The sequence below is a fragment of the Onychomys torridus genome, chromosome 16 (assembly GCF_903995425.1).
Source record: "Onychomys torridus chromosome 16, mOncTor1.1, whole genome shotgun sequence".
Classification (NCBI taxonomy): Eukaryota; Metazoa; Chordata; class Mammalia; order Rodentia; family Cricetidae; genus Onychomys; species Onychomys torridus.
Window position 1 is genome coordinate 40,084,576 of NC_050458.1, and position 25,175 is coordinate 40,109,750.

The 25,175-nt window shown below is 51.6% G+C and overlaps 1 protein-coding gene across 1 annotated transcript in view; it reads right to left on the reverse strand.

Moving 5' to 3' along the window:
• Positions 1-24,353, reverse strand: part of Tsnare1 (t-SNARE domain containing 1) — a 70,589-nt gene extending 46,236 nt beyond the window's left edge. The window contains 2 exon segments of the mRNA XM_036207575.1: positions 3,853-3,984; positions 24,309-24,353. Coding sequence (XP_036063468.1) covers positions 3,853-3,940 — 88 coding nt within the window. The 5' untranslated portion in view covers positions 3,941-3,984; positions 24,309-24,353.
• Between the last annotated feature and the right edge of the window lie 822 nt (positions 24,354-25,175).

Below are 25,175 nucleotides of genomic sequence, written 5' to 3' on the forward strand. Positions count from 1 at the left end.
AGAGAGCCAGGCAAAGTAGAAAAAAAGAAAGATGGGCGAGAGGCTGGAAAGAGACCACCCACCTTAGGCTGAGGTCACCAGAAAAGCTAGCACCAACATGCCCACCCCAAGCACAAGGTGACTTTAGAAGAATATGCATCTGGGGGAGGCTGAGGATAGCTACCACAGTGACTAGGCAACCCCTCCAACAGGACTCAACCCCCACACAACAGGCCGAGCAAACAGGATGTGCCCAGCTCTGAGCACGAATCCTGCTGACCTCTGACACCCAGGACACAGTCAAAGTGAACTGGAGCAATCCAACACCATGAGATATTCGAGAGCATGAGGCCGACCAGACCTCCATCTCAGACTGGGACTCTAAAACGACTGTGACACATCACAGGCTCTAAGGGGGCAGACAGCATGCTGGAACCCTGGGAAACTTCACGGAGAAGTGAGAAGTCTGAGAATCATGAATGGCGGAAGTAATAAACATCAGCAGCAGAAATGAAGGGTGCCTGTGAGGAGCTGGTAGGCGGGCCGACAAAGCCAGGAGACAAGGTGCTAGATCCCCCCCACAGAGAAGCATGTGGACCAGGCAGACAGAGGGCCGTTAGAGCCCTCCTCAGACAACAGGGGCCCCAATAATACTTACATGGGTAGCAGAAGTGAGGAAAGAGAGAACCAAATAAGAAATGATAATTAGATAAATATTTTTTAAAAATTCAAAAATTACAAAGGCCCAGAAGTTGACGAGAAGAGGTCTTCAGGACTCTGCCAACCAGAAACACAAGTATGATCAGGCTTCCCTCAGGAACTCTGCAGCCAGTGGAGGGCCCTCTCCGAGGAGGTGAGATAAGGACACCAAGGCAGAACCCCTATTCTATTCACTGACCACGCTCCAAAGAAGCCACGGGGAACAAAAGTGTTGACTAAGGACTACCAGAAACGAGTTCTCACCGCAAGTGCTGGGCACAAGATGGGGCCACCGTGGAGTGCCGCTCCTCGGGAGCACACAGAACATCACTGTCAGAACCGAAGGCTACCAGAAGGATGATGTGACAATGTTACCAGCAATCACAGGCACTGTGAGTCTACCAACTTAAAAGTCAACAAATCCCCCGCAAGACACCAGGTCAAGCTCACCCAAGAACAAGACAGTCCCGACCTGTCAGGAGAGCATCCACGACAGTCACTGGACACTTAGAAGAGGGATTTTGCTTCATGACAACAGCCTCATCTGTGACGGCACATAGGCACTAGGTCTCCTCACGGGCGGTGCCACCATCAAGACGACAGGAGCAGGCTGGGGCTATAGCTCACTGGTGGAATGCTGGCCCAGTATAAGGTGCTGGGTTCAGTCACAGTGTTGAAAAGGGCAGTGGGGTCATGGGGGTTGGGGGAAGGGGGATGCAAAGGCTGTGGGAAGAGACAGTTTCAGGACTGGGCAGCTGTGAGCTCTAGGAAACCACCTCAATGGAAACGCTGGAGCCCAGGGACAGATCCGCAATGAGGACACGCAGGAGGATGGAGACCAGCAGGGCCTCTAGAGCCCAGAGGCCGGGCAGGCAGGACAGCAGGTGGCCAGGGAGGAGGCTCAGCTGTGGTTCACTGCAGCCTCAGCTGCCAACACTGAGCACCTGGCTCCGGAGCTGGGGGTTCCTCTGCAACTGTCTGTTAAGTGGACGAGAAAAACAATGGTGAGCAAGTGTCAGGAGAGAGAAGAGGACTCTGGGGCACCCTCCAACTGTCAGGTGAGTGGGCCACTTGTTCCCACACACTCCCTCTGGGCTCCACTCTGGTCCTGTCTGTGTCTCACTTTCCCTCTGGATCCTCCTCCAACTCCCACCCCACCCCCCATCAGGCGGCCTCTGCCCCCTGGGTCTCTCTGAGACTTGGTAAGACAGAAGAGTGAGACAGCTCTCAGGGCTGGCCAATGAGCACATGACCGTAGCCAGGTGCTGAGCCCAAATCCCTTGGGAAGCAAACGAGCTGGTCTTTGAAGACATCATAGGGCACAGACCTGGCCTGAGGCCATGGGAGCTGGCTCAGGACTGACCACTTTCAAAGGACAGCTGGGATGGTCTTAAAGGATCTTGAGCCCCTAACCTAGCCCAGCTGGGCCTCATCCACTAGGGCAGAAGTAGTGGGACAGACTTCCCATCGACTTCCACCTGGCTCAGGAAACCAGGACCCAGGCTCTAAAACAGAAGCTCTCAACCTGGGGGTCACGACCCTTCGAGGGGGGTCACATATCAGATATTTACATTACAATTCATAACAGTAGCGAAAGTACAGTTGTGAAGTAGCAATGAAAATAATTTTAAGGCTGGAGGTCACCACAACATGAGGAACCCTATTAAAGGGTTACAGCGTTAGGAAGGTTGAGAACCACTGCTCTAAAGCCACTGGGCAGGACTCTGGGAGGAGCTAGCTGCTCTCTTAAAGGGATTCCTGCCTGCTACTCATCACATCCCTCTCTGGTTTCCTGACTGAGGCCCCCACACATACCCAGGCACAGCATGAGCATGGTTTGGACTGGTGGGCACCTTGAGAGTCCTCCCAACAGTGGCCTGGCATGTGGGGTCGAGACTACCACACACTGTCCCAACATCAAAGAAACACTAGCTTTGCTGTCTGATGTGACCATACCACCAGACTCCCACCACAGCACCAACTGGATGTAGGCTGGGCAGGAGGTAGTAGTCAGCCCAAGAAGGGACTTGGCACCAAAATCTGGCCCAGAATCACCCAGGCACCTGTGGATCCAGGGGCTAGAAGATAAAAACTTGGACCAAGGTAGGAGTTGACTTCACCACATGGTATCTGAGGTGGGGCAGAGACAGGCCTTGCCTCTAGGGTCCAAAATAAGAGCTTGACCCTTCCAAAGTTAGCTAGGAAAGGATAAAGGGGGGTTACACCCACAAGATCAAAACAGAGACAAGGTACCTGGTCTGCAGTCAGTGTGCAGAGTCAGGGAGGCTGGTCTCCAGCAGCTCCTGCTTTCCCTCCGAGGGAGTCCAGGACCCGAGAGCAGCTCCAGAACTCAAAGACTGTCCCCAAAGTCACATGCTGAAACTCTTGCTAAAAGTCAGGGGTTTTGAAACCAAAAGACTAAAGACTCACAGAGGGCTTGACTTACAAGCAAACTGCTTTCGAAATGGGAAATCCATAAATCAGATTACTGAAGAGTTCTCTTACATGTGAACAGTTTGTGATGAGAACAGAGAGACCAAAGAAGCCAGGAACTGGAAGGTGGCAGGGCCAAGGCAGAAGGAATCCCTGGGCAATAAAGCCTCAGGAAGTACCTAGAGCCCTCTGTATTTCAACACACACACACACACACACACACACACACACACACACACACACACACACACACCCCAATGTTATTGCTGGGCTAGTCTACATTTGGTAAAATCCAGTGGACCTCAGGCAAGGTTCCTGAACACCAATAGTCCCTGTATTTTTTTCCTTTGATGGGTGGAAAGAGGAAGCCCAAATTTAGAAGTGCCACACCTCACAGTTACAGCAGAGAAGAAGGTCTCTCCCACCAAAGGTAGCTTGTGAACAACATGCGAACATTCATGTCCTTGCACATGAGGGCAGGAGAATACCTAAGAGCAGAGGAGCAACAAAGGACAGCATGGCACCCTGTGGGTGACAGAAAGGGGCATGACCCTAAGCGTACACAGGCAGAAGCGAGACCTACAGAGGACAGGACAGATCCAGGACCCACAGGGTCCAGCCTACTGAGCAGTCTTCAGGGCACTGCCTTTTAAGTCACCATGTGCATGGACTGTTCTCTTAAGGCCTTTACCCTCACTCAACAGAGACATAGAACTTGCGATTCCACCAGTACTCACCTACCTGTCAGCCTCACCATACAGAGACACCCAGGAAAAGCAGGCAAGGTCCCACAAAAGCCTACTCCCTGCCCATGCCACTGGCTCCTCATCCAGTCCAAGAAAGCATCCCAGAGCAGGCTGCAATACTGAAGATCTGTGGAGGCAGAAAAGACAGCAGAGAAGAGGAAATGGATGGAGCTTGTATCTCACCTGCAGGTACATGGTGGGGTCACCATGCCACAGAATTATCTGGCAGCCTCTAATAAAGACCACCTGCCCTACCAGGCACACTGGCACTTACCAGAAGAGTTGGAAACATGCTTCCCATGTTCAAAGCAGCCTTGACATAGCCATCCATCCCAAACATCCACAGGGGAAGAGAAAGACCACAGAGGGAGTGCACTGGCCCCACAACCATACCCAGGTCTCATGAGCACGCTAAAGCACCAGAGGAGAGCAAAGGATGCCTGCCATACTGGACATATACAGGCCAGGTCAGGTCAACTCTACATGGGGAAAGGCCGGCAGGGGCACAGAGATATTTTAGCGATCAGCTCATGTTTACAGGTGCACCAAGACCATATAGTTGCCACAACTTGGCAAGACACAGAGCAGAGTGTCTTCTCATTGTACTGGCATCGTCAAAACGGCACTGTCTGAGACAACCAGAAGGAAATGTGTTCCAGTGCCAACACGGAGCTGACAGACATCGTAATGGAGCAAGCCTTACATGGAGAGCAGGGTACAGAGCCAGGCCCAAAGGATGCTGGGAGGTTGGGTTCCATTTTTAGATGTTCAGAATGAGTCCACAGAGCTAACCACAGCTGCCAGGCTGATCGGAAGTATGAGTAGAGTATATGCTTGTGGACAAAGGGTTTCACTCTGGGATGATGGGACTGCTCTGGAGTTAGAAGGCAGTGATGGCCACCCATCTTACAGTACTAAATACAAGGAAGCAGATGTTCTAAGAGGGATCTCACTGGTGCGTAGATTAGATCTCAGAGCTCTGACACACCACCCAGAGTGGCTATGGTGTAGGACAGGCAGGGGAAGCTTCAGGAGGATGCTTCATTGGAACAATGGCCCTCATTCAGGACCCTGACCCCAAGGGGCACACAGATGTTGCTCCTAAGACTCTCCAAGCCTCTCTGCCAGCTGCAGGTATCACTGTCTACAATCAGGAATGGAGTGAGGCGAACTCAAACACAGGCTAGGCTGTTACTATGTGCCCGGGGCCTACAACAGCAACACACAGCATCTGGCAGTGCATATTTACTGGTAGATGATCCCAAGTCATCCTGACCCTGCAAACAGGCTACTACTAGGTTCCCAAACCTGGGTGGTAACTACCAAGGACAGCTGTTTCTGCAAAACAAATGGATAGGATACAGCAACCAAAGTCAAGTCAAGTCTCAGGAAGTACCTAGAGGCCTCTGTATTTCAACACACACACACACACACACACACACACACACACACACACACACACACACACGTGCTCTTCCTATCCTCTTCCTCCATCCTTGCCTCAGCAGACACACTCAGAGCTCACCAGTTTACTTCCAAATTACTCTGTTCGTTTCTACTGGCCACAGCATGGGCTGACAGGGACCACACATGCTACAGAGGCTTCACCTGAAGGAAAGTTTCCACCTACGCCAGGTAGTTGGTAAAGCCCTGGAGTCCCAGGCCCCTGATCAAGTCACAAGTGAGCCAGTCAGGAGGCAGCCTGAGCCCTGGAAAGTCCTGACTCCTAGACTCTTAACTCCAAGACTCCAAGGCCCTTAACCTTGCCCCCCCACCTCCTTGCATCCATATCAAGGGAAGAGTATAGTCTCTGACCTCAGGGTGGCTGTGGAGCCTGTGAGCAATGCCTTCAGCTGGTACTGTCTCCTCAGGTCCATCCCATGGCAGGGTCCAAACCTGAGCTGTTCACAGCCCAAGGTGCTCTCTGCCTCTACATCAATACCTAGCCTGGTCCACCCTGGTGTTATCCCTGAGCTGCTAGCAAAGTGCCAACCTCAGCTTTGCAGAGTTCTCAGCAGCTTTGCATTTGCTGGGGTGAAGCCTCAGAGAGGAGCAATGTCCTCCTGCCCCCACATGTGGCCCTGGACATGGGCAGGGGCAGGGGCAGGGCCAGGACCTCACCCCAAGAGCTTCCTCTCATCTGTGCAATGGACTTATGCACATAGCAAGCTCAAGCTAGCATCGTGCCAGAGAGCGAGTGTCCCCATGGCTGTAGCATGGGTCAATTCCCTTGCCACTGTCTACAACCCCTCCTCCCAGCCTTGAAGGTCCCATCCTGCTCTTCACAGCCAGGAACAGCATCCCACACATCCAGAAGTGACATGTTCACGCTTGGAGCCACTGAGCAGGGAGACAGGTGTCAAGGGGAGCACGTTGGTCAGGAAGACAAGCAAAGGACACATGGTTCATTGCTCCTAAATGAATGGATAACTCCCTCCAGGATCCCCAAAGCAGGGAGGCCCACTCAAACTTGCACTCTGGACCCAGCATAAGTCAGGTACCCCCAAACCCTTGAAAGCCCCTTTCTCTTGCAGGGAGACATGCCAGCAGCTATCCCTGGCCAGAGAGAAGAGTGGGTAGAGGCTGGAAGCAGGTCTCCAGTGCCACAATCCCCATGGATCACATTCAGCTATCCTTTTCTCCATGCTAGGATGGCCTCAGGTGCAAGTTCATGGCTGCAGTCAGCCTCTGGGGATACCCACTTTGACCCAACAAAATCTACTGAAAAAAGAACCTCTGCAGGTGCATGAGCCCCAGGCAGAGCCCTGTGGTCCCTGGAGGAGGATGGGCTGCCCACTCCTGCCCTCCCAGGTTTCAGCAACCCCATGTGCCACTGCCTAGCATGGAGGAAACTCAGTGTTCCATGCACTTACTCCTGCCCACTCTACACTGGAAGTTTCTAGATCACAGGGACAATGATGAACACGCTGGAGATAACAAAAGAGGAGACTCCGCTCTCCAGCCTTGGTGGCACACTTACCTGATGCAAAATGTTCTTTCTAGTACTCAGAAGCACAAACACACTTTCACACACTAACATACTCCCACAGCTCTACAGATGAGAAAATGAGACACACTAACACACTTCCACAGGGCTATAGAAAATGAGGCACAGAGATGAAACAATAGGCCCAAGGCCCTGGGATATCAGCAATGTGGTCCAGCTTGGCTCTTAAGCAGACCAACCAGGAAGATGTCAGACAATGGGATGTGAGGGTAGAGGTGGAACTCATGGGTCTGGGCTTTGATAAATCACAGAGACTCGTGCTGCCAGGAAATGTTCCAGAAGCTGTTTAGAAGACAACTCTAGGTCATGTGCTCCCTCACAGACATCAATACAAACACAAGTCCAGACCCTGCTCTACAGGACTACAGCCTAAGCCCTTCCAATTCCCCCAACCCAGGCTAGCCCCACTTCAGAAGGCAGCCATTTCACAGGCTTTCACCAGGTGACCCCTGCTCAGTGCCATCCCTGAAAGCCACTCACATACTTCTCTGCCTGTCTTGCAGAGAAATAGCAATGCACAACAGACACCCACATAAAGAGAGGGGGAAAAGACTGGGAAGAAGGTTCTAGAAGAAACTATGAGTGATTGCCACCAGGAGATGAGGACATGGGATATACTTCATTCATTCACTTATGAACGTTCTATAAGGAAGAAGTTCTACTTTGGAGGAATTGAAATGAAGTCCTCCCTTTTTAGTGTGTGTGTGTGTGTGTGTGTGTGTGTGTGTGTGTGTGTGTGTGTGTGTACAAATGCATGTGGGTACAATCAGTATATGGATGAACAATCAAGCATGTGTGCAGGCACTTAGAGTCCAGAGGACAACCTGGAGTGTTGTTCCTCAGAATTCATCTGTCTTGTTTTGTTGTTGTTTTGAGACAGGATCTCTATGGCCCAGGGCTCATCAGGAAGGCCCCAATGGCAAGCCAGCAAGCCCCAAGGTTCCTCCCATCTCTACCTCCCAAGCTCTCGAATTGCAGATGCCCACTGCCATTCCCAGTTTGTTCTACATGGGTTCTGGGGATCCAACTCAGGTCCTCATGTGTGCATGTAAGCATTTTGCCAATTCAGCTCTCTTCCCAGCTCCTCTTTTAAAAATAAAGGATAAAAATGTGTCAAAACTCTCCAATGTGCTTCCTTCCCACTCTCCCACCCATACACATGTGAATATACACACACCAGCCCAGCCAGTGCCTAGGACCTGGCTCTGCCTCAAACCCAAGCATTGCAATCTTGAGAGCCCTAACGAAACCAGGGCTGTTCGGGCCCAGCCTGAGATCTGCCAACACCCTGGTGCCTGATGCTCATGCTGCACCTAGGAGACGCTGAGTCAGAGCACAGCTCACACTAGCACCATATCTTGGATGTGGAGTCCTCCAGTTGGGGAGCAGGCCATTTTCCACTCCTCTGTTACCTGATACCCCTCAAACAAAGGCCACATGGTCTGAGGCACAGTGCCATGGTAGAATGGGAGGCACACCCACACCCAGCCCCTGGCCCTCTCCAGTCTCCTGTTCATGTGCATGTACAAGCATGTGTGCCTGTATGTGCAACCAAGAGCCAGACAAGGGCCCTGATGGGGGAGCTACAATTACATGAATCAGTGTTGTTATAGCAACTTCGACTCTGCGTCAAACAGAACGCAGCCAGGCACCCCCAGGCACCTTGCAAAATGACGCCTAGAATCGGCAGCAGAGAAGCCGGATCACCACCACTGTGAAAGGGTGGTCAAAATGCCAGCGGTGTACACCCCTCGCCCTCCACCTGCCCCTGCCAAGGCTGTCGTCCTCACAGCCTCCCTCCCTCCTACCTTTAGGAGACCCACAAGAGGCCAGGCATCTGTTCCAGCTCTGCCCACAGCCCAGCTGCCTGTCACAGCTACCAGTCCCTTTTCCCTAGGATGGCAGCTGTAGAGAAGTAATCTTGTCTACATCACAAAGGCACAGATAAAAAGCCCCACTAGCAAAGTTGGCAAGCAAGGGGGTCGCGCTAGGGGTGAAAGGACTACAGGGGAAGGGGGAGGTGTGGCCCTCATTCCTTTGGGCGCATCCCACTCATGGGGAAAACCTACTCCTTCAACCATGGGGCCCAGCCTACAAGGGGAGAACTCAGCCAGCGGGCTATAAGCCGATAGCCACTATGCAAACCTCAGGCTTAAGCAGATGGAGAATCTATGTCACCATATCCCAGCCTACAAGCTGAGCCTCATAGAGGTCCAAGCCTGACCTAGGCCATCTAGCTGGTAAGAGGCCAAGACAGATTCCAGATCCAGGTCCCTCTCCCGCCAAGGTGCACTGGCACTGTACAGGCTTTGGCTAAGTCTGGGAGCAGCCACAGCCATGGAGCTTGAAGCCTGCAAGGCTAGAACAAGTGCCTGAGTGTGCCAGATCCAGATCCCCGTGAGGTCAGCAAAGCTGGGCACAGGTTCAACTTGGTAAGATATGGCCTGATGGGAAGGCTGCTGTGCCATGCCCAAAGCCACTCTCAAAGTCTGGAGTGGGACTCCTGAGAGAGGCAGTGTGCCATCTGCATGAGACTCAGAGGACATTCCGACCAGGTGCCGGGCTGAGCAGCCAGGCTGGGGAGAGATGGGCCAGCCCTGACCACGGATGGCTACTGCCCACAGCGACGTTGGCCCAAAGCCAGAACCTTCTCGGCAGACTCAGCCAGCTCCTGAAGCTTCACAAGGGAAATGCTAGGACAGGGAGACACTGGGATAGGAGGCCAGCCTGGCAGTCCAAGGGAGGCTCATAACAAAGCCAACCTACTGGATGGAGGCAGGAAGGAAAAACCCTGGCCAGTACCAGAGCCCTGGTGCCACACTCCACCAGGAGTTCAGAGAAACCCAGACAAAAGATGTGAAGATCAGGACGGACTAGAGAACTTTACTAGGGCGCCAGGACAGCTCATGCACTGTGCAAACATCTGGACAAAGGTAGTGCTAGGGGCAGGCTCAGCACCAACAACACGCCACAGAAGCACATGCATCAGCAGCAAGTCAAGACATGCACCTTCGACCTGAGAGAACTGCTTCCATACTGCTCCCTTAACTTCCCAGAGCCTGCATCCCCTTCCATAAAAGGCAAACAGCAGGACCCTTCTGATACCTCCAGATGAGGCAACAGTACTGGAGAGCCTGCTACATTATCATCCATATGATGGCCGCTCTTCACACAGCCTGGCTCTTACCTCCCTCTTCCTTCTCTCCTCTCCTATCTCCTGCAACCCACTGAAAACTCCTGAGACTTTCCCAGCCCCAAAAGCAAGCCCCAACCAGCAGACACCAAGCAGTAGACGAGGACAGGGAAAGAGACATCAGGACAGCTCTGTGCCGTCATTCACCCAGTGGCCTTCAGGAAGGAGGCGTCAGGTAGTTAAGACCAGTGGCAGCCAGCCACAGGCACCACCCTTTGAGCACTCTAGCCAGTTGCTATCCAAGGTTCTGAGAGCATAGGCCTTGCGTAACATGCTGGCCTGACCCACAGTGGCCTCTTCCTTCGCTCTTGCAGCCTGACTGGCTCCACCTCGGGCTCAAGCTCAGCTTCTCCCCTCCCCACAACCATCACACACGGGGACAAGAGCATAGGTGAGTCTTTGCTAAGCGTTTCCTGTAAACAGCCTCCGGGACAGGCACGTGAATTCTAAAAGTCGCTAATCCGGGTCATTAAAGAGACTCTGAGGACAAGTATAAATAAACCCCTCCGTACATTAGCATGTCTTCCCCCCCCCCATTTCCTTCTAGAGACCAGGCTAAAACAACAAGGGGGGGAAGCCCCTGGACTAACAAAGAAAAGGTTTACAAATCCAAACTTCATATTTATAGAAAACAGGAAACAAAACCTGCAGGACCCAGGTCAGAGGAGAGCTCCTACCAGAGCTGGGAAACTTACCATGCTGTGGACAGGAGCATGCCTGTGGGGAAATGTCAAGGCCTCTGGGGTGGAGTCTGGGGATGACAGGGAGGCAGCAGGACTACAGAGGCACGGAGATGCTGCAAGACCTCAGGGGTGAGACAAGGGTAGAGGAACATGACAGAGCCAAAGAGACACAGTAGGAAGCTACGGGGCTGGAGGAGGGGCATCAAGATTGTAGAGGCAACCCCCTTAGGAGGACAGCTTGACCCTCCACCACCTCTAAAACCCCAGCCTAACAGGAGCTGGATAGATATGTAGCAGCAAAGCCTCCTAAGAAGTCGCTGGGCGTGAGCAGCACCCAGAAAGGGCTTTGGCAGAGCCACCAGCCATGCCCCCACTGCTCTGGAGGGAGATTTAAAAGAACTGACCCAGAACAAAAAAAATTTCATTCCAAAATAAATGGTAAATCCGAGTGACTAACAAGACTTTGGACTTCCAGATTTTAAAGCTTTCCCAAAGCTCTGGTCATCCAAACAGTGTGGCAGTGATCTAAAGACAGAAGCACAGACCAGGAGATGAAAACAGAGCCCAAGAGTGAACTCCCATGTGGTTGGCCATGTGATCATCAACAAGGGTGTCAAAGCCATCCCACAGGAAGGGACAGATGGTGTTGGAAAAGCACACGTCCACATACAGAACACCACTGGGCTCTTACCTTGAACCCCTGCACAAATTAGCACAAAATGTGTCCTGGAACTAAATGTGCATGCTAAAATTATAAGACAACACTGGGGGAACTTCATGACATTGGATTTGGCAATGATTTCTTAACTATGACACCAAAAGCACAGAAAACAAAAGGAAAAAAATAGACAGATGGAACTCTATCAAAACTAAGAATGTGTGTGCATCAAAGCACATTACCAACAGGGAAGAGGCAACTCCCCACGCAGGAGGAAACGTCTGCAAAGCTGTACCCTTGAGGGCTGACTTCACAGAATATGCGGTTTTAAACTCAGCCAAAAAAAAATTAAGCCCTATTTTTAAAAGTATTACAAATATAATGACTAGAAAAGTGAAGAAAATGAGGTGAAAAGCAAGAAATTAAACCACGTATACAAGGAAGAGAATGAGGCAGATTTCTCAGACATCTCCAGAGTAACCTCTCAAATCAGATGACAGCAAGTGAGGCCTCCATGACAGGCAGCAGCTGGGGACTCCAAGCCAACCACACCGTCCCTCTGCTGCCATTGGAACATTGCAGCACTTGGGGACCCCATTTCCCATGAGCCTTCTTAAGAAATGCTCTAAACGAGCTGTCCGCCTTGCTTATCTGTCAAGGGGAGGCATGGGTGGGGAAGAGAGCTCCCCCTCCCGCGTCAGGTGGGAGAGCTGGCCCTGAGGTCACAGGAAAAGGAGAGCTGTCCCTGCCCCTGATCGGCTCCAGCACTGGGGGGGGGGGGGTCCAACCACCACTCTCGACCCACCACTCTCGACTGAGCAACACAGTAGAGCTGGCCCTGAAGGAGACAGGGTGGGAGAACTGACCCCACCTGCCCCTTGCTCACTGCTGCAAGGAGTGAGCTAGCCAGGGTAATATTGGAGAGCTCACCCTGGGGCAAAGACAGGGGAGAGCTGGCGGGCTGACCAACCCTGCAACTCCAGAACCAGTAGTAAGTGTTAGTTCACCCCAACATCCATCCCATCTGTCATCTGCTGGAGCACAGGTTAGCCGGGGAGTGGTCCTGTGGACCCAGGGCTACAGGATCTCCATGACACAGGGCAGCAATGGAAGAGTCCTAGTGAGGGCCTGTGTCGGGATTATAGTAGAGACCAGGGGCTTTGAACCAAACCGCTGATTCTGTGCGATGAACGCCTGCATGTAAAGATGTATGGATAAAGGAATTTACCTTGCGACTCACCGCCACACTGCAGCTTCCGTGATGACATTTCCCCTTCTTCCCTTTTTTCTTTCCTTTTTTAATCTTAAAATTTATTTTGTTTTATTTCAGGGGAGAGGCTGCAGGGGCAGAGAGCAGATGCAAGGGGACGGAAGATGGATGGGATTGGGATGCATGATATGAAAGACCCAAAACGTTACAGTGGCAGAGCAGGAAGACAAGGCAGTGCCCTGCTAAGGAGCAGCAACTACTAAAAACCAAGAGGACATGAGCAAAGAAGAGGGGCAGAGCCATTTAGCTCATTGGCTCATCATCAAGGACGGGAGTCAAAGGATGTATTTAAAGCTGACAGTTCACTAGCAGAAATACAAGGCGATTTAACAGCACAAAGGCAGACAGACAAAATACTACTGTTGACTAGCACCAAGCGCTGTGAGGAAAGAGAGAAAGCAGGCTAATGTGATAATCACCCACAGAAGGTGTGCTGGCTCCCCGCTGCTGCCATACCACAATTACCACAAACTCAGCTGCTGAAACACCAAATCAGCTGGGTCACGGGGCTATACTCCTCCTGGAAGCTCTGGGAAAGGAGCCAGAGCTTCTCCAGCCCTGCGACTGGGGGATGGCTGGCAGGGGCCAGTCTGAGTGTTCCTACCACACCTCACCCAGGGAATGACAGTCGTGGCCTCTCAGCCAGACAAACAGACAGATGGAGGGCGCTGTGAGGGTCTGTGGGGCCTTAAACAGCTGTTTCCAGTTAACACTACAGACCTCTCCCTCAAAGACCAGAAAGCAAGTCAGATAGTACCGACAGGCGACTCCTCTTCTTCAGGAACAGAGGCAGAAGGGCATACACAGCTTACAGTTAAGGGAAGGGACTTGAGTGGCTGTGCACATCCAGCCTCTTCAAGCCAGAATCTAACATCACCTTCCTTTCAAGTCCTGGCAGGACCTCAAGGAAACAGACACCACAATGGGCCACAAGGGAACCTCCTGAGAACCAAACATGCGGCAAGAATAACCAACAGGCTCTGCTGTAGGCTATTAAATCCACAACAATGGCACAGGCTGGAAACCAAACCCTGTACTCAGAAAGCTCCACAGCCCATGGACCCAAAGGGCAAAGACTCAGACCGCAGAGTGCTAGGGGAGCCGTTCAGAGAAGCCATGCCTAGGGGAATTCCTTTAAACAAGAAACCAGACTAAATGCAGAATGTTTTCAAATACTGAGAAAAGGGGATGATGATAAGCTGGGCATCGCGCTGTGAAAGTGAAGTGTCCCCCATTGTTTAGACTACTTTGGTCTCCAGCTGGTGGCACAGTCTGGAGGTGTATGTAGCCTTGTAGGGTGGAGGCAGGACTTCAAGATCATCCTCGTTTACATAGCACGTTGGACACTAGGCTGCATGAGACCCTGACAGGGGGGGGGGGGGGGGGGAGGCAGTGAGTAACAAAAGGGAAAAGATTCTTGACTTTTTCTTAAAAAAAAAAGAAACACACATAAAGCAAAAATAATTATGCACTCTACCTTAGTATACCTACCTCAACTCAAAGCCACATTTTACTTAGTAGGGTAATGGCAGTGCCATTGACTAAGGATACTAACAGTGTTGAAGGTCCCTGCTGAGGGTCTCTGTCCATAAGAACTACAGTTGGAAAGGGGTTTAACCACTCTCTACCACTGATAGGACTCCATGCCCAGGAAACCCAAGAAAACAGCCAAGAGACAAGACTAGAATCTAGAAACCAAACATAACTACACTAATTAATACACAAGAGAAAGTAACCAAAAAATCCTCCTAACAGTAAAATAACAAAACCTTGAGACTAAAGAAAATGGGATTAAAAGCCAGAGAAACTACTGCATCCAAAACTCTCCAATGCCTGCAGAAAAATACACAGACCAAGAAGAGAATATAGCCCAGAACTAAACCAATGTGTTTCCAGTCACATGACTTCAGACAGACTGCCACAATCCCCCTGATGGGAAGGGACAGTCTCTCCAAAAGTACGGCTGGGGATACTGCACACTCAAGAGACTGAGCCCTGATCTCACGCCACATGCAACAATCAACTCACTTGCAGGGAAGACTGAAAGAGCGGGTATAAAACTCTAAAACCACTGGAAGAAAATACAGAGGAAGAACATAAAGAAAAGGTCAGATCAAACTAAAATGACCTGCACAGTGAAGGAAATAATGAACAGAATAGAGCAGGGAGAGTGGGGAGAAACACCTATATACTACAGAAGTTAAACAAAACAAAACACGTCTATAGGAAACTGAACCACTCAATCGCGAAACCATTATTGTAACATGAGTAAAGGACTCAGACATTTCCCAGACCAAACGCTGACAGCCAACACATGAACATGCCCAGCATCACAGTCACCAGGAAAATACAAGTGCAAGTCACAGTGAGCTGCCCCCTCCCCAAGATTGCTAGATCAGCTACTACCAAGATGATGAGAGAGAACCATGCGGGCAAGGGTAGAAACAAAAAGGAATTTTTATACAAATGAGGACATGGTGTGGGATATTTGTACACTCTGTGAAGATATAGTGCTGTGACTGGTGTAATAAAAAGCTGATCATCCAATAGCTAGAAGACAGTATAGGCAGGACTTCCAGGCAGAAGGGAAGTAGATGAATCTAGGTATTCGAGAAATAACAGGAGACACAGACGAAGCAGGATGAACGAAATGTGGCAGAATGTAGATTAATAGAAATGAGTTAATTTAAATTATAAGAGCTAGCTAAAACCAAGCCTAAGCTAAGGACAAGCTTTTATAATAAGTCTCCATGTCATTATTTGGGTTACTTGCAGGACAAAGAAATACTCATTACAAGGACATGGTAATCTGGTATAGCCATTTTTTTGGAAAATGGTATACTGATCACCTCACAATTAAAACACGGGATATCATCACCATAAGATCAGCAATCCCCAGTGCTCAGAATACAGCCAAGGAAAACTAAAGGAGTGTAGAGGTATCGATGCCCCGTGTTCAGAGCCGCACTGATCCCAGCATCCAAGAAAAAGAATCAAGCTGTGTCCATCAAGAGTTGAACAAAGGAAGAAAAGGTGGCATAGAAACACTACTCAGATTTCAAAAGTGAAGGACTCTCATCATGGGTGACAACACCAGTGACCCCAGAAGGCACTGCATTAAGTGCAATGAGCCAGGCACACAAGGAAAGGCAAATATGGCATGAGCTCACTATATGGAATTCAAAGTCACAGGAGCAGAGTGGAACTACAGGATGGTGAGCTGGAGAGCACATGCCAGTCCCAAGAGGCACAGAGGATGTAAGGGGCTCAAGACATGTGTGCGACTGCAGCTTACGTGGAATCAGTAAGAGATAGGCAATGTTCTCTCCATAAAAATACGTCAGCCTGTAAGGCATTCCCCTGTGTAGCCCTTTCCAGCCAGTCCCCAACACATGATGCATGCCATCAAGGTCCACAACTTGTCAGTTAAAACAGAGTTAAGGAAATGAGGCACAGCTCAGTGATAGAGTGTTCGCCTTGCATGGGCAAGGTCCTACTACCCAGTACCTGAAAAAAGGAAAATGTGAACTTGGCATAGTGGCATCCCAGCATTCAAAGAGCAGGAGGGTGAGAAGTTCAAAGCCACCCTACCTTATGAGTTTTTAAAAATTAGTATTTTTCTTTAAAAGTGACAAATACTGGGTAAGATTCAACAACCAGAAGGATATGCCATGTTCTGAAAATGGAAGACTCAGTATCATAAGGGTGTTGCTTCCTAACACCCTTACAAACTAATTAAAAGGGCTGGTAGACACTCAACTGTCCACTGCTTCTTCACACATTGCTGTTGGATAGTACGAACAATGCAAATACTAAAATAAGATGACCTCAGGATAATTCTGCTGAGAACTGCCCATAGTGTGAAACAGGACTCAACAGTCACAGCAGCTTCTGGAACTCTCCAGGGAACTATGGGAAAGCAGAAAAGCCACTCCCCAGAGGCCACAGACTACATGATGCCGCGCCATAGCACCCTTAAGATGACATCATAGGCACAGGGAGCAGACAGTGGCTCGGGACACTCAGGAAGAGAATGGCAGATGCAAAGTGGGGGTGTTGCTAAAGAACCCCCTCTCTGTGATAGAGCACCAAGGTCCTGGCTACACCAGTTGCTCCCCTGACCACACTACTGGTTCTATAAGAAGCTATTCCTGGGAACAGGTACCCAGGTTCTCTCTCTTACTTCTCATAACTGGACATGAATTCACAACCAGTCTGTAATAAAAAGTTTAGATTTTTTTTTAAGACATTACATGTCAAACTCCCTGCCAAGGCTCCACATTGACAAAGAGCAGAGCCATCTCCAGTCCTAAAGATCGGGACCAGAATGCAGGTCTACCACGGGGTACAACCTATCCTTGTGCAGACAGGGTCCCCAAAGGGAGAAGGGGAGAACATCCAGGAGGAAGGAGCCTGTCTGAAATGCAACACTGCTCAGCCAGATGGCTGGCATGGGTATAACTCACACACACTTTACCCAAGACCCTCTGGAGAAGTGTGGCTCGGTGCTATCTACCCTGTCCTCTGAAGGGTAGAGACATGTGGTTATTTCTAACCGCTGGTCATCAATGCAGACTTTGCTTTCAGGCTGTGGAAACTCAGGGACTACCTGCTATGAATATTACCCACCTTCAACAGGCTGATGCTCCACCCATCAGCCATAGCTTGACCTCCCTCTGGCTCCTGACTTCACTCCCTCCTGACAGAGCCCCACTGGCTTTTGTGGGCCCATCACTGACACACCTATCCTGCACTCACTTCCACACCCACTCACCTCCACACCCTCTTGCACAGGTAGTATGCAGACAGTATGAGCAAGGAGCAGAGACACAGAAATCCTGTCGGACCCAAGAAGGCAGAGCTGGTCTGCAAGCCATAATGGCAGGGCCACTGAAATAAACAGCTATAGCCTCTGATATTCTGTCAGAAAGATGGGGTACAGTCAGTTACAGACATACTCTCAGCTCCACAATTGCTCATCCTAAAAGATGAACAGATCAATCAGGGCGGTCCCAGTATTAGAAGGGGTCAGTGCTGACACCAGGAGTATTTAAAGCCTGATAGCTCTGGGAAACCACTCATACCCACTCTCTACCTAAAAGCAACTTCTAATCCAGAGCGCTAACTCTGGAGCAACAGTGGAAAAGCAAACAGTAGACATGATGGTTGGACCCCAGTGGATCCCTACTCCCAGCTCTGTTCTTCACCTGTTCTGAGCTCTTAGAAGAACACGTCACCTCAGAGGTCAGAAAGAAGACGATCCCCATTGCCATGCTCTCCTCTGGCACCATCTTGAGTTGTGGCATGCTCCTCCCGGTTGCCACATCATTGCCCACACCCCACCTATCAGTATGGCCTGTCTGCATCCCCTGTCCAGTGCTCCTGGCATCCAGGCTGTGTTCACATCCTGGCAATGCCAAGGTACACAAAGAGCAGCAGAGGCCTGAAAATGAGCCTCCTTGCTCAAATAGTATGGTAGGTTATTGCCCTCAGCAAATCACAGCCTCCCTTCTGCAAGGTATGGATGGGGGTGGCTTCGGACTGCCTTGCTCAGTTCCTGTTTTGGGGGATGTCTGCTGTCAGTGCCCCCCCACTACCTCCTGCCATGTGGAGGGGTGGGTGTCCTGGGGGCATCAGGAGCCGGATTGCAAAGATGCGTGTTCCTACCAATGGTCAGGTCATGCCAAAAACAAGTGCCACTGGGTGCCTAACTGTGCGTTTTATTACAGCGAGACCATGGAGACAGACAGAACCCTGCCAAGTCCTAGAGGAGGGCAACACAGAACAACACAAACACAAAGAGCAGAAACCAATGAGGAAGCAACTGATGTCTTACTGGCACTTTGGGGATAGCTATCTGTATCTCTAACCCACAACACACACACTCAGAGTCCAGCAGCAGAAGCAAGCTGAGGGATTTGCTCACAGCAGCACTGTGCCATGCTTAGGAAGGCAGGGAGGGGTCTCCAGATGGGGGACACAGGAAATAAAGGGGTAGCCTGGGGGGAAAAAGACACCTGAGAACAGGTCAGGACAGCCATCAAAAGTGGGCCCAGGATCTCCCAGGCTAGAAGGACATAAAAAAGCACAATGCCAAGCGAAACCCAGTCTTTCTGTGGCCAAGATGAGGTACCTACAGTGACTGCTCGCTACAACCAACAGGCCAGAGCCACACTGTGGCCAGATGAGCCAGCACCGGTAAAGCCAGGCTGGAGGCCACCGACCAGCTAGAAGAGGCTCATGGCTGCCACCGGTCTAGATCCCAGACCAGGAAAAACAGAATCAGCAGCATCCTCTGCAGGCACCACCCCACCTCAGTCCCAGACTCTTTTTTTTTTTTTTTTGATCCCAGGACCAAACCCAAGGCCTTGCGCTTCCTAGGCAAACGCTCTACCACTGAGCTAAATCCCCAACCCCAGACTCTATCTCATTAGCACCCTGGCTGTGTGGGAGGCAGCCCAGGGAAGGAGGCCAGACTCAGAAATGAACCTAACTCCTCATTAGTTGGTGCCTCTAAAAGTCCGTGCCGAAAGGATGGCCAAGCCAGGAAGGGGCTGCTGGGCTATGTGTTTATTAATGTCAGGAGACCAATTCTGGACTTCCGACTTTAAAATGTGTCCTTTTCCAAAGAATTGGCTAGAACAAACGATGAAGTAGAGTACAGTCAAAGCAGGCTGTGGCAGGCGAGGCACTGCACCCCTTCTCCAGCTCACCAGTGTTTTCCAGCACAGATTCCCTGTAGTCCTTGATGCCAGTGAGTCCTTAAGCATATCACTGAAACCCCCAGCTCTCCCAGAATACCTTCATACTATATCCCATCAGTGCCCCACATTCCACTGATACAGGCTCACCTGCACCTTTCAGACTGTACCCAGGATCTTGTACAGGAACAGGATAGACACACAGGCACACACAGACAGACCATATGCCCCAAACATGGCACCTGCCCCACAACCTCAGGTGATGCACGACCCTGAAATGATACCTTCCCCAGCACCAGCCACCATGCCAGTAAACTCATTCACAGAAACAAGAATCCTGAGTTGTGCCCTAGCCTCCCCTCTCCATCAGAAATACAGCACACGTGCCTCCTTATGCGCCCCCCAAAACTTTTATCACATTCACCCTGAGAACGTCCTCCTCACAGGGCAGAAGGCCAGCACGAAGGCACTATATAACCACTGCCATTATCAACATCATCACTAGTTCACGGGCCTCTTCCAGCCTTCCAGTAATGCTGTTTCTTCCTATCTGGACTTCCCAAAAAGCAGAGGAGGGTACTAGGGTCCATGCAGAGGGGCAGAGCAATTAGCAGGCTTGTCTCCAGAGCCAGAATGCTGGGGTTCAGGAAGGGCCAATCATCACAGCCCTGTGAGAGTATGATAACTCACTCAAACACAGGAAGTGTGCAGCCCTGCAGTGTTTAAGGAAGCTAGCAGACCCAGGCAGATTCCCAGTGGTCAACAAACAGGAGCCAACAGACTAGGAAGGGACAAAAGACAACAACCACTTAACGACCACAGTGATGATGTAATCCACTTAGAGGCAGGCCATGCCCCTAGTCAGCTGGACAGAAGACACCAGTTTGTCTGGAGCAGGAACTGGAAAGTGGGGCAATCAGAAGATGGCTCGGAAGGGGGCTGCCCCACTGCCTAAGGACTACTGCATTCCTCTGCTGCCACAACCCCCTTTTCACCCCTCAGAGCTCCCCTCTGACCCTCAAGCGTTATCTCAAAAAGCTGGAGGTTCTTCATCTCTGGGATGGGCAAGATGAACCCCTGTAAGCTGTGATCACGTCAACAGAATGAGAGGGTAGAGCTTGGCACTCTGGAAAGTGACATGGCTAACATCTCATTGCTAAGAAGTTGCAATGTTGGTCTCACACCAGAACGTGGAATAAGTCAAGCCTGGGATCCATCCTTGTCTCCGGGGAAATCAGAGGCAGAAAACAAGACAATCTTCCATCGATCCAGTGGAAGAAAATCATAAAGGTTTATTGGGTCAGAGCACTTGGCCAGGGTCTCTCAGGGCCAGCGTGACTGCCTGGCCCTGCTTGCTCATTTCCAGTCAGGAAGGGCCACTGTTTCCAGGAGCCAGAACACTGACCAGGGTTGCCAGGATAATGTGCAGCCCCTGCCACGAGTCCAGGAAGGACCCAGCTGCCCTAGATCCGCTAAAGGATACACAGAGCCACTGCACTGAGGGGAGTCCAGCCACACACAGCATGGAGCCCTAGAGCAGACCAACCTGGACCTTTCAGCTCCAGCCACGAGACCCTGTGTCCAGTCCCCTCCAGCAAATCTCAGCAAGATTCAACAGGCCTTTCTTGAAAAGCACCAATAGCTACTGCCAAGTCCAAGCCTCCCTTCCTGCCCAAGCTTCCCGGGTCACTCCCCATGTACTCTGTGAGGAACACAGCCTGCAAGCAGCTCCTTTCTGTTGAATACCGTGTCTGGACCTCCTGCAAAGGCCTGACCACTGTATAGCCCCACAGAACACTATTCTTCTGTGACAAGGCCCCTCACTAGAGAGTCCATAGTCAAGGCCTTGTTGGACCCCTGTCCAGGTGGGCAATCCTCGCCAGTACACCACCTACCTGCCTGCCTGCAGCAGCCACCAACTTGACTAACAAGAGTCCTAACATGTTCCACCCATGCCCCTGCGTATGCTCCGGGTATGAAAGCAAGCAAAGCTTATCTCCACCCACCCTGAACTCAGAAAGCCTTGGGGCTGATGGGAAAATCTGACAGCTGGGACAAATAAAGCAGCCTGGAGTGATGGGTACCAGAGGGCAGCCCTAGATCTCTGACAGGGCACCTTGAATGATGGCCTCAACTACCCAGAGGTACTCTAGACGTGAAAATCTTGGGAAAACGCAAAACACCTGTTTTGTCAGCGGGTACCACCTGCTGTGCCAGAGGACCTGGCCCATGGAGAAGTAAGAAGAGTTCAAGTTCATGGTCAGCTCCGGCGCAACCTCCCTGTGAGTGGGATGGCAGGCAGGCAGGGAGGCAGAGAAATGACTGCAGTTGGTGCCGGCAACTTGAGTCAGGATGCACGTTTTTCTCTCCTAAGAATGTAAACTGTATCTCCTCCCTGCCTGCCTTGGCACACTGGAGGAGGCAGGACCAGAATATTCCATGTACAGAGTGCAAACTCAAAGAGAGTAAACAGTGAGCAAGTGAAGGCAGCAGCAAGTCCTGGAGAAGACAGCAGTGGCCACGCCTCCTCCCCTTCTGTTCCCCGGTCTTTCTGCCACCCGGCCGGCCCCCCATTCACAGATCCAGCGACCGCTTGGGAGCCAAGCCGTGCGGAGCATGTCCACACACGGATGAATCCGACCTCTACCTTCAGACTAAGAAGCTCACTGTTACAGATGAGCACGGTCAGAACTTGAGGGACACAAGGGAGCTACAACCGGACGGAGCCCCAGGCGAAATTCCACTCACAAGATCAGGATAGATTCCCTAGCCCCAAGCCCAGCCACCACATGTGCCCTGGAAAGAGAAGCAAGCAGCAGAAGCCTACGCCTGACACAGCAACACACTCTTCCCCAACACTGCAGAATGACAAACTCCTCCAACAACCTCAGGACTGTGTGTGTCTGGGGTCCAATGGAAGGCAACTCAGAACTCCACAATGGGAGACTAACCCAGTTCCTTCTCCTGGACCCCAGGCTCTTCACCTTTGGGATGAAATCACAACAGACCTTCTCCTTGGGGTACCCCCAGAGTACCTACTGGGTGGTTGTGACCAGTATGACTAGTGTTACTCCTACAGAATGCGCCCATCTCTCCAACAATTAGACTGTGCCCTATGACCTGACCCAACCCAAATCCCACACCATGAGAAGATCCCCCTTCAGGGCTTCCATTGCATTATCTGTGACTGGCTGGCTACACCTGAGGTCATAGGTCAGTCCTCAACCCACTGCTTAGAGCTTCCCAAACTGTACACTTCAACATCTATACTTCTCCTCCATGCCTTCTCCTCCTACAGCCTGCTCCTTTATTCAAATTTGCCCTTTGCCCACTCTGCTCTAGATGCTGTGCTGGGTACCAAAGGACAAGCAAGGCAAAGGCAGCTACACCACAGACTCACAAGAGCCTGAGGGAGTGAAGGGCATTGCAAACAACAGGCTTGGAATGTACATACAGGTGGGCAAAAGAAAAACAATACAGGGTATGCAGGAAACAAGGACCTGTGCACAGGAAACAGAGCCCTAGATTCAAGTCAGATGCAGAGAGAGCTTCAACCTACAAACAGGGAACTATGGAAGGGATATAATGACTTCTGACTATATGTGAGCTCCCAGACACAGACAGGGCCAGAGATAGGGCCCAGACTGTTGTCCCAGCACCTGCATATGGCCAAACCAGGAAACACCCAAGGAAACTGGACTAGGCAAAGTCAAAGGAGCCATGGGCTGTTAGATGTGAATGCCAGCTAGCATTAGTCAGGGACACAAGTGACCCAGCTAAAACTCAACCTCCTGCAAGAATCCTCCTGGCCTTTAATGGGCCTCCCCCAGCCATCTGGAGTCACAATTTGCTTGCAACCTCCCAGATACTGGGTCCCAGTACCTGGTGCATGAGATTCCAACCACAAGCTTATGGTGGATGAAGCTGTATGACTGGAAAGTACAATGTTACCCCTGGACCTTTACCACTCAGATTTCGACCTGCACCTCTAGCCTATGAGTACAGCCACAGTGCAGGTACATGCCATGCAGCAATCCCAATCCCTGTCTCACAGGCACAAAAGGGAACCCAGAGAGCAAGCAATGGCAGTGTGCAAATATCAGGTGCCGGGAAGAAAAAGAGAAGCCAGGAAACACTCAGAGAGGTCAGGAAGTGACTGTGAGACAGCTGGCACCAGGCCAGGGCCTAAGAGAAAGGCAGGCAGGCACGCAGGGGTAAAAGGAAGGGATGCCAGAGTGTGCGTGGAAAGGTACATGGCTGGATGATGGATAGAGGAGCTGCACGGGGTCCAGGGAACTTCCTGGGAAGACTGCAAAGGTCCTCCTACCTATGCTGTCCAACCTGCATGTGTGACTCCGAGGCTAATTTAGTTACAAGTGACTAGAGACTGCCACCCCTGCCACATCTGAGACAAAGGTTCCCGGTGGAGAGAAAGGTGGGACAGGAGTCTACAAACAACAGGTGTCCCCCGATGGGGGGGATCCCGCGGGGATACTGCAGATCCAGACCACCCGGAAGCCCCCAAAAGGATCCCGCTGAGGCACTGTGTGCAATTTGAGAAAGGGAATATGGAGAGGCGCACAAGATCGTGATCTCCAGCAAAGGCTCAAGAGCTGATCCTTCCTCAGAGCCTCAGGGGATACCCCTGGCAGCTACCAAGTGAGTTCGCGGGCGCTCCAGGTGCAGCAGCGCAGTCCTCAAGAGTGGGTAGCGAGGACACCAGCCAGACTTGGAGAGACTCTGCCCGCCAAGACCGCCCTCCCCGACGCGGTGCCCAAGCCAGGCACCGTAGCCCAGCATCCCAGATACATGGCCCTCACCCGGTGCCCGGCACCAGGGTTGCAAGCCCCGCACTCTGGTCTTGCACCCGGCCCCGCCCACTCAGGAACTCCAGGCTCCGCCCCGCCCTCTCCCAAGCCCGCCCCTTCACCTGCCTCACCTGCCTCACCTGCCTCACCTCTGGGGCGCGCTCCAACAGTCGCAGAGGGAGGGAGGCGAGCCCGGCTGGCACCCAAACATCACGTGACGAGGAAACCAGCCAATGGAGCACAGCCCTCCGCACGCAGGCCGGCGGACTGCGAGTCCCAGTGTGCCCCGCGCACTGACGGCGGCTGACCTAGCCAAAAGATGCCGCCGGAGGGTTTATTCTTTTTCATGTCCAAAAAGACTGAGGGTGAAGCGAGAAGAGGAAGCTGGACTTCAGGCGCGCTGGGTTACTGGGTGCCTGGGCATGAGCTTCCCTCGGGGACACAGACCGGGAATTTGAGGATGAGTGCAGTTAAAGGACCATGCATGGGAGCTGCGTATTGACTTGGGGTGGCCCTTTGGGGACCCTACCTGGATATTCAATCAAGGCCTGGCACTGGGCTTCCTGAAGGTTCTCCTCCATTCTCCAGTGGATACACAGGAGGAAGGGCCAGACCTGGGAGGAGCGTGGGCCAGGATGTGTCACCAGCGGATCCTGAGCCCCACAGATGAGCCCAGATCATGCAGGGGGCAACAGAAGAACATGACTTGCCCTGGCCCTTGCCGATCATGTGGTCCTACCTAGTGGATCCTTCTTTGAGCCCAGTCTCCAGCAAGGTCAAACATCCCTGCTGGTACTTCCTGCACAGGCTTCCTGAGCTCCCCGACACTGAGCATGACCCCTGCAACTTGTGCGGGGTGGGGTGGGGGTTGAGGGGATCCCTGAACAAGTAGAATCGGGAATATGACCACACACCAAAACTTCCTGTGAAGGGTCTGGGTGCAACTGGGCACCAGTCTGTAGATCTCAGTGTTGGCTGAGATTTCTAGAGCAACTTCT